This window comes from Gadus morhua, chromosome 23, assembly GCF_902167405.1.
Source record: "Gadus morhua chromosome 23, gadMor3.0, whole genome shotgun sequence".
NCBI lineage: Eukaryota > Metazoa > Chordata > Actinopteri > Gadiformes > Gadidae > Gadus > Gadus morhua.
In genome coordinates, this window is record NC_044070.1 from 1,080,872 (window position 1) to 1,094,529 (window position 13,658).

The 13,658-nt window shown below is 46.1% G+C and overlaps 1 protein-coding gene across 21 annotated transcripts in view; it reads left to right on the plus strand.

Moving 5' to 3' along the window:
- The first annotated feature begins 1,943 nt into the window (after nt 1–1,943).
- The window catches only part of unm_hu7910 (un-named hu7910), a 42,262-nt gene continuing 30,547 nt past the window's right edge, over nt 1,944–13,658 (plus strand). For 6 of the 21 annotated variants that reach the window (XM_030348588.1, XM_030348593.1, XM_030348590.1 and 3 more), the window contains exons 1-6: nt 1,955–2,256; nt 3,210–3,584; nt 3,678–3,743; nt 5,680–5,877; nt 7,506–7,550; nt 8,267–8,335. In XM_030348588.1, the coding sequence (XP_030204448.1) occupies nt 3,443–3,584; nt 3,678–3,743; nt 5,680–5,877; nt 7,506–7,550; nt 8,267–8,335 (520 nt within the window). In that variant the 5' untranslated portion in view covers nt 1,955–2,256; nt 3,210–3,442. Of the gene's footprint in view, nt 2,257–3,209; nt 3,585–3,677; nt 3,744–5,679; nt 5,878–7,505; nt 7,551–8,266; nt 8,336–13,658 lie in introns of all 21 variants that reach the window. The other 15 variants (XM_030348596.1, XM_030348601.1, XM_030348599.1 and 12 more) reach the window with 9 other exon arrangements.

Here is a 13,658-nt window from a genome sequence, read left to right on the forward strand (position 1 = left end):
GTCCTCCCCCCAACCTGCTAAGCTATGCTCCTTTATAATGGTTGCCAAATTGCTAACAGTGTACATATATTGGCTGCAGGCTACGAGGAGAGTTTGAAAGCCCCGATGCTTGTTGGTGTAAATAGTCAACCCTCCATCAGTAGTGGAGGACTATGTGATTTGGATGTATGGGCTGGTACAACTTTAGGTCACTGATGCAATCCTTTTGAAGGTATTTATCGATTTACTATCAATTTCTATTCCAAAATGGAATATTTTAGGGTCAAATATGTGGCTAAACCTCTAACTTGGATCTATTGTGTAAAACATAAAGAAAATCATTTCACAACATCATAATCGCAATTTTCAGATGTTCATTTCTGTGTAATCACTATTTATCTTTGTTTGTTCCGTGTCTTTATAAATCTGTCATCACCTGGAATGTCAAGAAGCTTCATGGATGTTAAATTGTGGTTAAATTTCCTCCATGTATTTTTTGTTTTCGGGGTGTCATCACAAAGCTTGGAAGGTCTTGTTGACATATTTGGTTTCGTTGTCAACACTGTTTGAAGGCTTTCCTGTAGGGTCACCTTTTGTTATGAGAGAAGAACCTCAAACCCCTGGACTGACTCTTTCCACAATATTTGCACTATTGCACACTTTAATTGATCGGTAATTTATCTGTTAATATAAGATACTGTCACTTTTTATAGTATGAAAGAGAGAGAGAGAGAGAGAGAGAGAGAGAGAGAGAGAGAGAGAGAGAGAGAGAGAGAGAGAGAGAGAGAGACGGACAGAGAGACGGACAGACAAAGAGAAAGAGAGACAGAGAAAGCAAGAGACAAAAAGAGAGAAACAGAGACAGACCGAGATGAAGAGAAACTGAGAGAGAGAGAGAGAGAGAGAGAGAGAGAGAGAGAGAGAGAGAGAGAGAGAGAGAGAGAGAGACTGAAAGAGAGAAAGTGAGACGGAGAGACTCAGTGACAGAGAGACAGAGACAAAGAGAGAAGAGACAGAGCGCGAAAGAGACAGACGAAGAGAAACAGAGAGACGAAACAAGAGAAAGGGATAGACAAACACAAGGGAGGGAAAGAGAGCGATAGGGTAAGGGAGAGGGAAATAGAGAGCACAAAGAAGATAGAGCAAGAAAGTGAGAAAGTATCGTAAAGAAAGGGAGAGGTCAAGAGAGAGAGTGCAAGGGGAGATGGAGCACAAAAAGTGAGGAGGGAAGAGAGAGGGCAGGGGGAGAGGAGATCAGCAGAAAGCATTACACGTGGGAGCAGAGAGGAGCCACAGCAAGGGATTCTGGGTATTATACAGTATTAATCTGGTCTGCCTCAGGGTAAACAAGAACTGCTCAGAACATATTGAGACTAGAGAATAGAGGCTGCATTAATATAGTTGATATCCTCCACAATTTTGTGCGCACGCACAGAGAGAGAGAGAGAGAGAGAGAGAGAGAGAGAGAGAGAGAGAGAGAGAGAGAGAGAGAGAGAGAGAGAGAGAGAGAGAGAGAGAGAGAGAGAGAGAGAGAGATGCTTCCATTCACCGCGCCTCTCCCCTCTGATGGCAAAATGGGTCTTTGGGCTCGCTTGATATTACATTAATCTCCGGCCCCCACCCTGGAACGAGCATTTTTTTTTAAAAAGTGCAATCAAAATTTTAGAGAAGCCGGATCTGCGAATGTGGGGCTGCAATGCATATGGTGCTAACTTTTAAAAGGACTTCTGGGCTACAGCCCCAAATGTTTTAAATTGCTAGCGACGCTCCTAGTCAGCGACTTTGATTAAATGCTCCCCTTGTGTATTATGTTAGTAGGATGAATTTCGCTGCTCCATGCTCCACACGGCAGCTCCTCCTCCGCCACGTCTTAGTTCTCTCCAGGGTACAGGGCGGGGCTTCGTGGCTGTACCAACGTTAATTGGTGGATAACTTAAATTATATTCCACCCATAAGCCCGCCCACCATGTTTTCCTGAGCCCCTCTATGGTGGATTGTCCCTTCACTCAGGCCGTGGTTACCAGGGAGTTCAGCCTAGCCTCCTGGTTTCTAAGAGAGAACGACGTGTATATCGGGATCGATCTGTGCGCCTCATCGAGAAGAACATTATCTCCATTTCCACCGTGAAGCTACGCGGTTAGCCTCAGCAGTTAGCCTCAACATTAGCCTCCGCATTAGCCCCATTGGTCCAAGACGGTTGTCGCGCATCTGCAGACGCATCGGGAAGCTACGAACAAATGGCCCAGAAAAAGAGCCCCAAAATCCGGTCCAAAAAAGGTGAGTGCCCTAACTGGCTGCTAGCCTTTCTAACGTCCACTGTAGGGGGTGATGTACCCTACACACACACACACACACACACACACACACACACACACACACACACACACACACACACACACACACACACACACACACACACACACACACACACACACACACCTAAGTCAAGCTGCGGCTGAGTCCTGCTGCTGGGTTGATGCCCTGGGGCTGGGCTGAGCCCTGAACGCTAGGCTGAGCCCGGATGCTGGATTGATGACCTGCTGAGCCCTGATCCTTGGCTGATGCTCTGATAGTGGGCCTCTACTGAACCTGAGGAGCAGTGTTCAGCTACAGCAGGAGTACACCCTAGCTAATGGGGGGCTAACGTGTTGTAACTAGGCTGTCTCTCAGAGGACCGAGATGTTAGACAAGTCCTCCTGATTCCCTTTGCTCGTGTTCTCCAAAGTGGAGGCGTGTGTGTGTGTGTGTAGCCAGACTAGGTCGATGTGACCTAATGCATGTCAAGGTTTATTTATGTTTTGTACATCTCCGAGGAAAGCAGTACAAAGTGTAAAGGGAAAAATAGTCCCAGTTGTTCAAAACAGTAATTGGTGTACTCGCATGCTTTTGTCTAAAAAAAAATCTGCTGATGTGCACACAGACACGTGCATTTGTCGAGTCTTACTGTATGTTTCAACCTTGAAATGTATATCAAGGTTGGAAAGTAAAGCTGTCGCCCTCGCTCTCTTTTCAACACCCCACTCATTCAGCTGATCTGTTGTCCATCGTTTTGTCAGCTCTAAGAATAGACAGGATCGGGTTCTGGCTGACCTAACTATGTACGCCCACAGAGGAGGGCTGTGTCTGCTCCGGTGTCTCAGTGTCACGGGCCATTCTCATCTGCTCGGTCATTGTTACATGCTTCTGGTTATTACTATTTCACCATTGGCTCCACTGTCTCCTTCTTTCAGTTGATTGGCTGGTCTCTCTGGTTCTGAACGGCAAGGACCAAGTGTCAGCCTAGGGTCGGTTTAGCCATCCCGCCATCCAGTGACAGGCTGGTTCCGCAGGGGGCGGGCTTTGGTGAAGAACCATTTGAGCGGGACCAGGGTTCTTGCTCTCAGCTGCTTTCGGTTGGGTTGGATTGGATTACTTCCGGTTCAGTTCTGAACCCGTTGGGTTCAGAGGCCAGTTGGGGTTACCGATGGAGACATGCAGACCCCGGGACTCCTCCTCCACTGCTTCTGGAAAGGAGTTGTACATGGAGGAGGAGGAGGAGGAGGTGATGTATGAGGAGGAGCTGTGTGATGATGAGGAGGAGGTGGCATCTGCTGTACAGGACATAGGTAGGACTTGTGTTCTAAACTAGTGTTTCTCCTGGTCCGCTGTGTATCTGTTTGTGGTAACTCTCGGCTTGATTCCCATTGGCTCCCTATTAGGTGGTCTTAACGAGGCAGAGAAGCCGCTGGTTGGAGCCGAGGTTTGTCCCTACCTACGGGACTCAGGTAGGACTGGACCGGCATCCCCTGGTGTGTCTTGGTTTGACTGACTCTAGCTGTTGGAAGAGCTGCATGCTGTGCTCCAACATTAGAATGCTCCAACATTAGAATGATCCCACAACAAGCCCTGGTAATGATGACTGCTGGTTTGCCCTACTATGTAGGTTGGTAGTGCAAATGAAGGTCTGGTCAGGTCTTGGCTGCTGCATGGCAAGGATTGATGTGGTCGGTCCTGACATGAGTGTTTGTATGACACAGTGTCTCTGCTTTGATGCTAATGCCTAACTGAACCCCTATGTTGAACTAACAGTATGGGGATACAGGGTTTGGTTTTGTGGTGCTATGACTTGATGTGGCGCGTGTTGTTGTTCTTTGAGATCGTATTGAATATTGGTTGTTGGTAACATATGAACAGACGTGAAGGCAGCATTGGGGTTCTGTGGTTTGGTAGCGGCATGCTCTTGTGAACTTCAACATAGTTGTTGTGCAGTCCAGTGTTTGCCCTCTAAGCAGAGGTTAAAGGTGCGGTTCGTAACTTTCTTGAAGACCAGTGCGCGCACTCAGCTTGCAGAGCTAAAGTTGCGTGACACTGGCTAAAGGGCCATCTGAACCGTAGGGCCATGGTCTGCCCTGACCAAGTGCACTTTATTAGGCATTCAAATATATTGTTTGAAGGTCAGTTATCAATTATTGTCAGACGTATGGATCTAATAGGTACTATGTAGGGGTAGGTATAGGTTGTGTTTGAGAGGACAGTTTGTGTTTGAGCAGCAATCACCAATGGCTGTTTTAAGAATAGCCTGGCATGCAAAAGTGTATGGTGTCACCGTAGTTCCAGCCACCTGTTAGCCATTCATTTACCCCTGTTACAAGTAGGCGCTAGCTGCTATTAACTAGAAATCAAAAAATTTCTCCCCGTTAAACCCTGCAATTACAGTAATTCTCATTCAACCTGCTAAGCTATTCTCCTTTATAATGGTTGCCAAATTGCCAACAGTGTACATCTATTGGCTGCAGGCTACTGTGAGGAGAGTTTGAAAGCGCTGATGGTTGTTGTTGTAAATAGTCAACCCTCCATCACTAGTGGAGGATCGGAGCCTACGTGTTATGGATGTATGGGCTGGTACAACTTTATGTCACTGATGCCGTCCTTTTGAAGGTATTGATCGATATACTATCCATTTCCATTTCAAATTGGAATATTTTAGGGTCAAATATGTGGATACACCTCTAACTTGGATCTATTGTGTAAAACATAAAGAAAATCAATTCACAACATCATCAATTTTCAGATGTTCAGTTCTGTCTAATCACTATTTCTCGTTGATTGTTACGTGTCTTTATAAATCTGTTTTCACCAGGAATGTCAAGAGGCTTCATGGATGTTCAATTGTGGTATTCTGTGGTGAGAAGCTCTAATAAAGTATTTGGTGGACAGAAACTACAAATAATGTTTCTTGGCCAAATGTTGCATGTCAATCCAATATAACCTGTCCACACGAAGCGCCCACCCTCCCTCCCGTCCACGCGAAGTGCCCTCCCTCCCTCCCTCCCTCCCGCGTGTCCACGCAAAGCGCCCTCCCGCGTGTCCACGCGATGCGCCCTCCAGCTAGTCCACGCGAACCGCCCGCCCACCCTCCCACGAGTCCAAGCGAAGCGCCCTCCCTACGAGTCTCTCTCTGTCGCTGTCTCTGTCTCTGTCTCTGTCCGTCCGTCCACGCGAACCACCCTCCCGCGAGTCCACGTGAACCGTCCGTCCGACCCACCAACGGGAACCGACCGCCCGCCAACGCGTACCGCTCACCCGAGCCACCCGCCCATGCATATTGTCCGTCCTGCCCACGCCCTCCCATCCTCGTGAACGCCCCTACCTTAAGGCTAATGCCCTCACTTATCAAACCTCTCCCAATTGTGACCCTGTGAAATTATCTTCCTCCATCAGATGGAAAGCCAACGGCGGACAGCAAAAATGGGCTCAAGTCAGATGGAGGAGCAGCAGCTGCAGCAGGAGCAGCAGCAGCAGGAGGAGTAGGGCCCAAGACCACCATGTTTACTTGGTTCGTGGTCCTGGCTCTCCTTGGGGTCTGGAGCTCTGTGGCGGTGGTCTACTTCGACGTTGTTGACTATGACAGTGTCATTGGTGAGTAGTGCCCGGCAGCAACAAGCACCGTTTCGTGGTATTTCATGGTGACTGCCAGGGCAAAGGTCAAGGCCAAATTCTGACCATTTTGGTTGGCCAAAAACAGGATCCGCACACATAAGTCCCCTTGTGTTTTTAATATTTTTTACTTGCACTCTGCATGGTTAGTTGTGTTCAAGAAACTGCCTGGCTTGAGAGTGTAAAAAAGCGTTGATGATACTGATATAGGTTGTGTGTGTGTTTGTGATATTTATGAAACACAGTGACTCTACATTTGAATACTATTATTATTATGAACCAATCCCTACCGATGTATTCAGATTTAATCATATTATAATGTTACCAATATAAATATTTGGCCTTTCAGGAAGAAAAGCGTTTCTCATTACAGGGTAGTTGACCTTGAGCTTCATTCAAGGTGTGTTCTTTTTAAAGTTGCTCAGTGTTGTAGACCTCCCGATGCGCTGGAGAGTGCTGTATATCCAACGAGGAGAATGCTTCTCAGGCTAAAGTGAGCCAGACGCTGAAGGGTAGAGAGATGGTAGCTAGCATGTTGACTCTTTGGAAGGGCTACATTTACAAGCCTTCTAACAGAGCTTAATCATGACAACTCGTATCACTTAAAGATGACAGAATCACTGTGGAACACAGGATCTCTCAATCGCTGAATCATCTGAATCAGAACAACAGGATTCTACAGTATTCTATAACTAATATAAAAACCTGATTAGTTTAATTTTTAAATGATCAACAAATCGATTAATTCCTAACACAAAGTTTGTATTTACATTAAATGATTGGTTTACTTTATTATTTCATTCCAAACAGATATAGAACCAAGCTGTGTGCCCTGTGCCTGCATGTCTTCCCACACAGCTTGTCTAACATGTGTCCGTCTAACACAGACACACATGCTTCCAAACACAAAGGCCCAAGCATCATCATGTGCAGCAAGTGATGTCATTACTTGTTGGCCTAAAAGGGTGTACGTGTGTGTGTGTGTATGTGTGCGCGCACGCAACATTCTGGAGGATATCAACTATATTAATGCATCATCTATTCTCTAGCCTCAATATGTTCTGAGCAGTTCTTGTTTCCGCTGAGGCAGACCAGATTAATACTGTATAATCTCCAGAATCCCTTGCTGTGGCTCCTCTCTGCTCCCACGTGTAATGCTTTCTGCTGATCTCCTCTCCCCCTGCCCTCTCTCTTCCCTCCTCACTTTTTGTGCTCCATCTCCCCTTGCACTCTCTCTCTTGACCTCTTCCTTTCTTTACTATACTTTCTCACTTCCTTGCTCTATCTTCTTTGTGCTCTCTATTTCCCTCTCCCTACCCATATCGCTCTCTTTCCCTCCCTTGTGTTTCTCTATGCCTTTCTTTTGCCTCGTCTCTCTGTCTCTGAGTCTCTCTGTCTCTCTCTCTCGGTCTGTCTCTGTTTCTCTCTTTTTATCTCTTGCTTTCTCTGTCTCTCTTTCTCTTTGTCTGTCTGTCTCTTCTCTTTGTCTCTGTTTATTTTCTCTCTCTGTCTCTCTGTCTCTCTCTGTCTCTCTCTGTCTCTCTCTCTCTCTGTGTCTGTTTATCTGTGTTTGAGTCTCTGTGTGTGTGTGTGTCTCTGTCTAAATACAGCGAGGGCTAAGGAGTTCCGTGTGAATTTCTCTGAGGTTCTACAAGGTAAACGGATGTTCTGCTGATTCTTTATCAATGCTCGTCTTTCCTGCTCTCACAAATCACATTCTTAATCATAACACTATACACATTTTATTTGTCTTAAAATATGTATATTTTAATGTTTATCATTTTAATTGTATACATATTATGTCATGTTATTTGTCTATTTTGTTGATTGAAAAGGTCTTGTTTTTTACTTCTACATTCATGTGGGTTATTGTTCGAAGTGAAGAATTATCTATTTACCAATTGTCCATGTGTCTTTGTCCATTTGGAGTTTGGCCACATGTCCATCAGAACAGTAATATGAGGGTCGAGACAGAGCACCTGCTGACCCTGAGGGTCAGAGGAGCATGTGAACCAAGGCTGTGGATAAAACCTCATTTATATCTGAGCAGAGGAAGCCGGCGTGTGTGTGTCATCACAAACCACATTCTAGAACAGCAGACTAGTATTGTTAGACGCAGTGTCACATACAAAACATGGATTTCGTCATATCCAAGAACCCAAATCGTCACAAGATCCATTTGACTTCTTCATAGGTTTGGACAGGGATATCCGGATGTGACATGGTTAGGCAAGGAATGGGACCCACATCCATTGCACATTGACCCTTGTTGAATATTTTATTTGTTTAAAATCCTTGTTCCCCTTGTTATGTGTCGATCCGCAGCAGTGGACAGTCTGCATGTGGCTGACATGCATCTCTTCTCCTCAAGGTAAACTGATGGCGTACGATAGAGACGGAGATGGAGACTTCGACATGGAAGATGCTAAAGTTCTGCTTGGCAAGTTTCCTTAAAACAACATTTCTTTATCTCTACTCCCTCTTCATGTCTCTGTTTTTCCTGTCTTTTCTCACTGTGGCTCACTCTCTTTCTATCGACATGCCTCTTTCTAATGCATGTTTACCGTTGTGTGTTTTAATACACCAACCCGGGTCCAAAATACCTGCCTCCTCCGAAGGGTGGATGAATACATGTTACACACGTACATATTTAGGGGTTACATATTCCGGAGGCTGATCGCATTAATTGACGGACCGAACTTAGACCCTAGAGCTATTAAAGCCCCCGATGCCTTTCACCTGAACCCCAGTATACTGATACCCTGATCTCCAACAGACTGTGTATAGTTAATACTGACCTGGAACAGGCCGTACCCTGATAATCTACAGACTGTGTACAGCAGTATAAGATTCTCTAGTGAGGAGAGGGAGGAGGATCCTCCTCAACATTGTTGAGAATAAAAAATGTAGATTCCCCCGACTACTGTAATGAATTAATGCCGTTAAATATTACTAATTGAATGCCTTTGTATGTGTAATGTTTGTTTCCCTGGGTAAAGGGACATTAGCACCACCTTTTGCCTATTGACAATTACTTCAGGGAGGACGTTCCTCCCTCTCCGCCATTGACTTCCATTCATTTCCCCGAAAGTGTTGGCGGCCAGGGAATAACATGGGGTTCAATGGGAATGTGGAGGAAAGTCTTCCTCTGAGGGTCTGACTAGCTCAGAGATCTGGATCGCGTCAAAGTCTAATCACGAATAGGCTGGAGCCCTGGCTGCGGTATGAATCAATATGCAGGAGCGCTGGTTGTGGAGCAGCCCAGAGGGAGGGGTTATCCCTTCAAGTCTAGGCTACGATGATAACGAACCTGGCGCTTACTACTCAGTCGTAGGCCTCGTTTCCACCGAGCGGTGCGCTACTGTTCGTTGCGGTACAGTGCGGCTCTGTTCGCTTATATTGGAGTTTCCGCCGAGCGGTTCGGTGCGGCTCGGTTCGCTTTTGCCCCTTTTCCACCTTCGGGTTTGCTTCGGACCCAGCCCAGTAGTGAGGGTGCGGTATAGCCGAACTCAGTTACGGCTCGCGTTTCCACCGCCGACAGTAACCTTATGGTAGGGCGGGCATTAAGCCGCATGGCGATAGCCGTGGCAGCTACGTAAACATTGTGACCTCATTGCAGTCCCACACAGTGAAGCCTGCTAATAAATCGAATGAAAAAGAAGAACGTGCACAATGAACAAAGAGCAACGTTTAAGGACGTCCAAGAAGGACGGTAAACTTTCGTGCAAAATTTTCTTCAATAAACGAAGCTTTCGCCGTTGTCCAGAAAGAACTCGCGGGTAATGTGTTTGTTTGTTATTACCCCCCTGTTGCACGGAAGTGTGATTCTGTCGACCAATCAACGGACGGCGTGTGTAGCTCATACTTACCGGCACCCTATCAGGCGTCTCAGTACCCCAACGAAGGAGTACTGTGAGACGAGTACAGCTCAATACGGATCAGTCTGGGTCACGCCCACTTTTGTCGATGGAACGCGATCCGTGCTGCACCTTAAAAGACTTTGCACCTTCCAGTGGAAATGCCCCTTTTCAACCGGCGCGCCTCATCCCAGTAGTGAGGGTGCGCTATAGCCCAGCTCAGTTACGCTCGCATTTCCACCACCGCCGAGAACCGCGACGAGTACGTCTCAATCCAGATCACGCCCACTTTCGCCGGTAGAAACGTGACCCGTTCCGCACCTTTGCAGACCGACCCGCAACCTCCGGTGGAAATGCGCCATTATATTGCAGTTTCCACCACCAACAGTTGGGCAAAGTCTGAAAGGGCGGCAAAATTAGTGGAGCTACACAAGCCGTTATTCGTAAATTCGTAAAAATATCCTGTTTGGTATGACCAGGTGACTGATATCTTTGCAACTCAAACAGCGAGGAGGATTGACATGATCTATAAATTAAGTCCCTCAATCTTAATTGGCTTAACACCATGACCAACATTCTAAAACATCCATTAACATCCACATTTGCCTCAAACAATTTAGGCTTACAACCTATGTAAATAGTTGTGAAATAATGTTCTTGTTGTTCTTTTAATTGTTTGTTACTCTGACCATTCTGTTTGATATTGTGGAAACGATGTTAGTGAATGATTCATAGCATGATGTTTTTTAAATGGCATAACTTTTTTTCTTAATTTTTCTTAAAACAATTGTAGCTGAAAATAAACATAGCCTAATTACGAGCAATAGCTTCAGTCATTGAGGGCAAAAATAGGCCCAATGGTAGGCCCAGCTTTTTTTATATACGGTAGTTGTGCAAATCAAGAGTAGGCCTGATTTGACTAATTGGCTTTGCGTCCTTTCCTTCGGCCCTTGTAGTCCAAGACATGCTGCCCACCCACTGGTGGGCATTACTACCACTGTTGGATTTGTATCAATTGTATTCACATCCCTCCCTGCTATTTTGTAGTTCACCAAAACACCCTGAAACAACTTGAGTCTCACATACTTATGCCACCATACGCCACTAACAGTGCAAGCAGGCCAATGGCAACCAAGCGCGCAGTCCTTCCTCCCTCACTTTAAAAACCACCAGCCGCCACTGGTGTACAGTTAATACTGACCTGGGACAAGGCCATACCCTGATCACCAACAGACTATGTACAGTTAATACTGACCTGGGACAGGGGCTTTTGTGCATGTCATGATGTTCAGTACATTTATTTTTGTGCCACTGTTAATAATGAGGGTTGGGGTTAGTGAGTTGTGGGCCTTGGACAAGATGGCGGAGGCTTCACTTTGGCACGAGAGGGCAACAGATACCAGTTATTGTGGTGGCACTGGTTTTTGATAGATGATGGTTTGTCTGGAAGTCCTTAACCTCACAATCTGCTTTCTCTTTCTGCATCATTACCATTCATTTGACCCCTTTGTGTTATCATCTTATCCATTTCTTCCTCTTTGTATGATTTCTCTTTCGACCTCCTCCCAACCCCCATCTCCTGCCCACTGTGGACCAACGGCGATCCTCCAAGCCCCTCCATTGTTTTGCTTCCTTTCTGCCCTTCCTGCTTCCTATCTCCCTCAGTCCTCTCCTTCCTACTCCCTAACCTCTTTCAGTCCTCTCCTTCTTAACTCCCTTCTGTCTTCCTTTGCCTACTTACTTTTACCCTCCACCTTCTACACAATGGTTTATTTTCTTCCTTCATCCCCTGCCCTTATTACTCCACCCCTCCTTTCCATTCCACCCCTCCGCCATGGTATCCTCCTCTTTCTCCACCTCTCCTTCTTTCTCTCTCTCTCGTCAGGCCTGACCAAAGATGGCGACGATAGTGAGAACGCTGATTCACTAGAGGAAGTGCTTGATATTTTAGCCCAGGAGGGATCCGATTGGTTCTATGGCTTCTTCACCTTCCTCCATGATGTAGTTACCTCGCCCGTAAACAGAGGGGTGATGGAGGAAGAGGAGGAGGATGAGGAGGAGGGAGATGAAGACAGGCAGGCAGCGAGCCAACGGGAGGGCGGAGCGGCCTCGGATGACATGGTTGAAGGTGTCATACTTGACCTGCTGAACCAATAGGAACGAGGGATACAAAAGCCATTTCCAATAGAAAGTCTCCTTGGTTCCCATCCAATGGAAATGGTACAGGAAGTTTTTGGTCCTGCTTGATAAGCAAAGGTGTGTTTAGGACACTTTCCCAGATCTGTTTACAGAGATCTGTTGCCAGGTCAAATCAGGGAAAGAAGGATTTCACAACAATTACTGTTATGTTATAGCGCTAAGAAAATGCTAATTCATTCTTTCTGACCGTTTGTGTCCAAATGATACCATGCTCAGTGTTTCCCACACATTGACGAGACTATGGCGCCCCGCCATAGTCTAATTTCGGCCGCCATAGTATCTGCGTGCACATGAATTATTATTATTATTATAATTTTTTTTGCTCAGACGAAGTTCGTGTCGCTCTCATTGGGAAAAAAAAAATCGCCACATACCATACCCCCCCCCCCCCCCCCCGTCAACAATCGCTCCATACCACCCCCCCCCCCCCCGTCAACAATCGCTCCATACCCCCCCCCCCATAGTCTCCAAAATTTCTGTCGGAAACACTGATGCTTATTTACATTTAGGGAATTGAGTGCAATGTTTGTGTGCTTAAGTTGTTCCAGTCTGGTGTTATCATGCTGCACATCTGATCTGCTGAGTCCTGCTCTGGCTCCTAGTGCCACTGCAATGGAAAGGTGGTCTGATGAAGAAGCACCTTCTACATTTAGAACCTGCTTTCTAAGCACTTGATCACCGCCAGATATTTTCAAAATAAAAATGAGGTTGTGTCAACTGTACCATTGTGTTTAAATCCAGATAAAGCCACTTGAGTGTGCACTCCTGCTGTGCGCATTAAGCTTGCGGTGGTCACATGACGCCCACAGCGTCAGCAGGATGAAATGTTGTAACGGAGTAGAGATGCTAAAGGACGGGACCGTTCGTTCAACTTAAGCTTCATCTGCCATTGGTTCTGCTTCAGAGCGATAACCATTATTAGTGTCACTGTTGCAGTTGATCAAGTGAACTTCGACCTACCCTGTCTTTTGCCTTCATATAACAAATACTGTATTACTCGGTATTAACGTAGAAATCCCACTACCCACCTCTCCTTTTTAACGTATCTATAGGATACATGTGTATTGATTAACTGTCACATGCTTGTGCACCTACAGTTCTCAGGGTAACCCCTAGGGGGGTGGTCATTGTAACGCAATCCTTTTTAAAGAGTAACCAAACATTACACTGCTCATTGGCTGAAGTGTCCTTGGGATGTTGCCATAGCAGCCAGGGGCATCCCTGGGATTCCGGGAACTGTTTAATGCTGTAAGTGTGGATAAGGGTATGGTTACTTTTTAAAGTAACCACTTTTTAAAGTATCAACCCATTTCCCGATGACCTCACTTCTATATTCTGCCTGATGTAACATCTGTAACAATAAAGTGATCATCCTCTTTATAAAGTTTTTGGGTAAATTATCAACATTAAATTGCCACTGGTAATGACATTTTTGACCTATCAACTGTATATTTGCCAATAAGACTGTTGATGTGCTGGATGGTCACCTGGCGGTAGACGGGAAGTAGACGCAGTGCGCGCTCCCTGTGCATCAGTGCCAAGGGGAGCGCCGACACACGTTGGGCGCAGATACCCGTGGATACAAGGGTAGTCTTGCTAGACAGGAAGGGCTGAAAAACAGGGAACGCTGAAACACTGGGAGCATACACTGCGTTTACTTGGTCCAATAAGAAAGAAGAGACCTTTGATTCAGACAGGGCAGGGTCC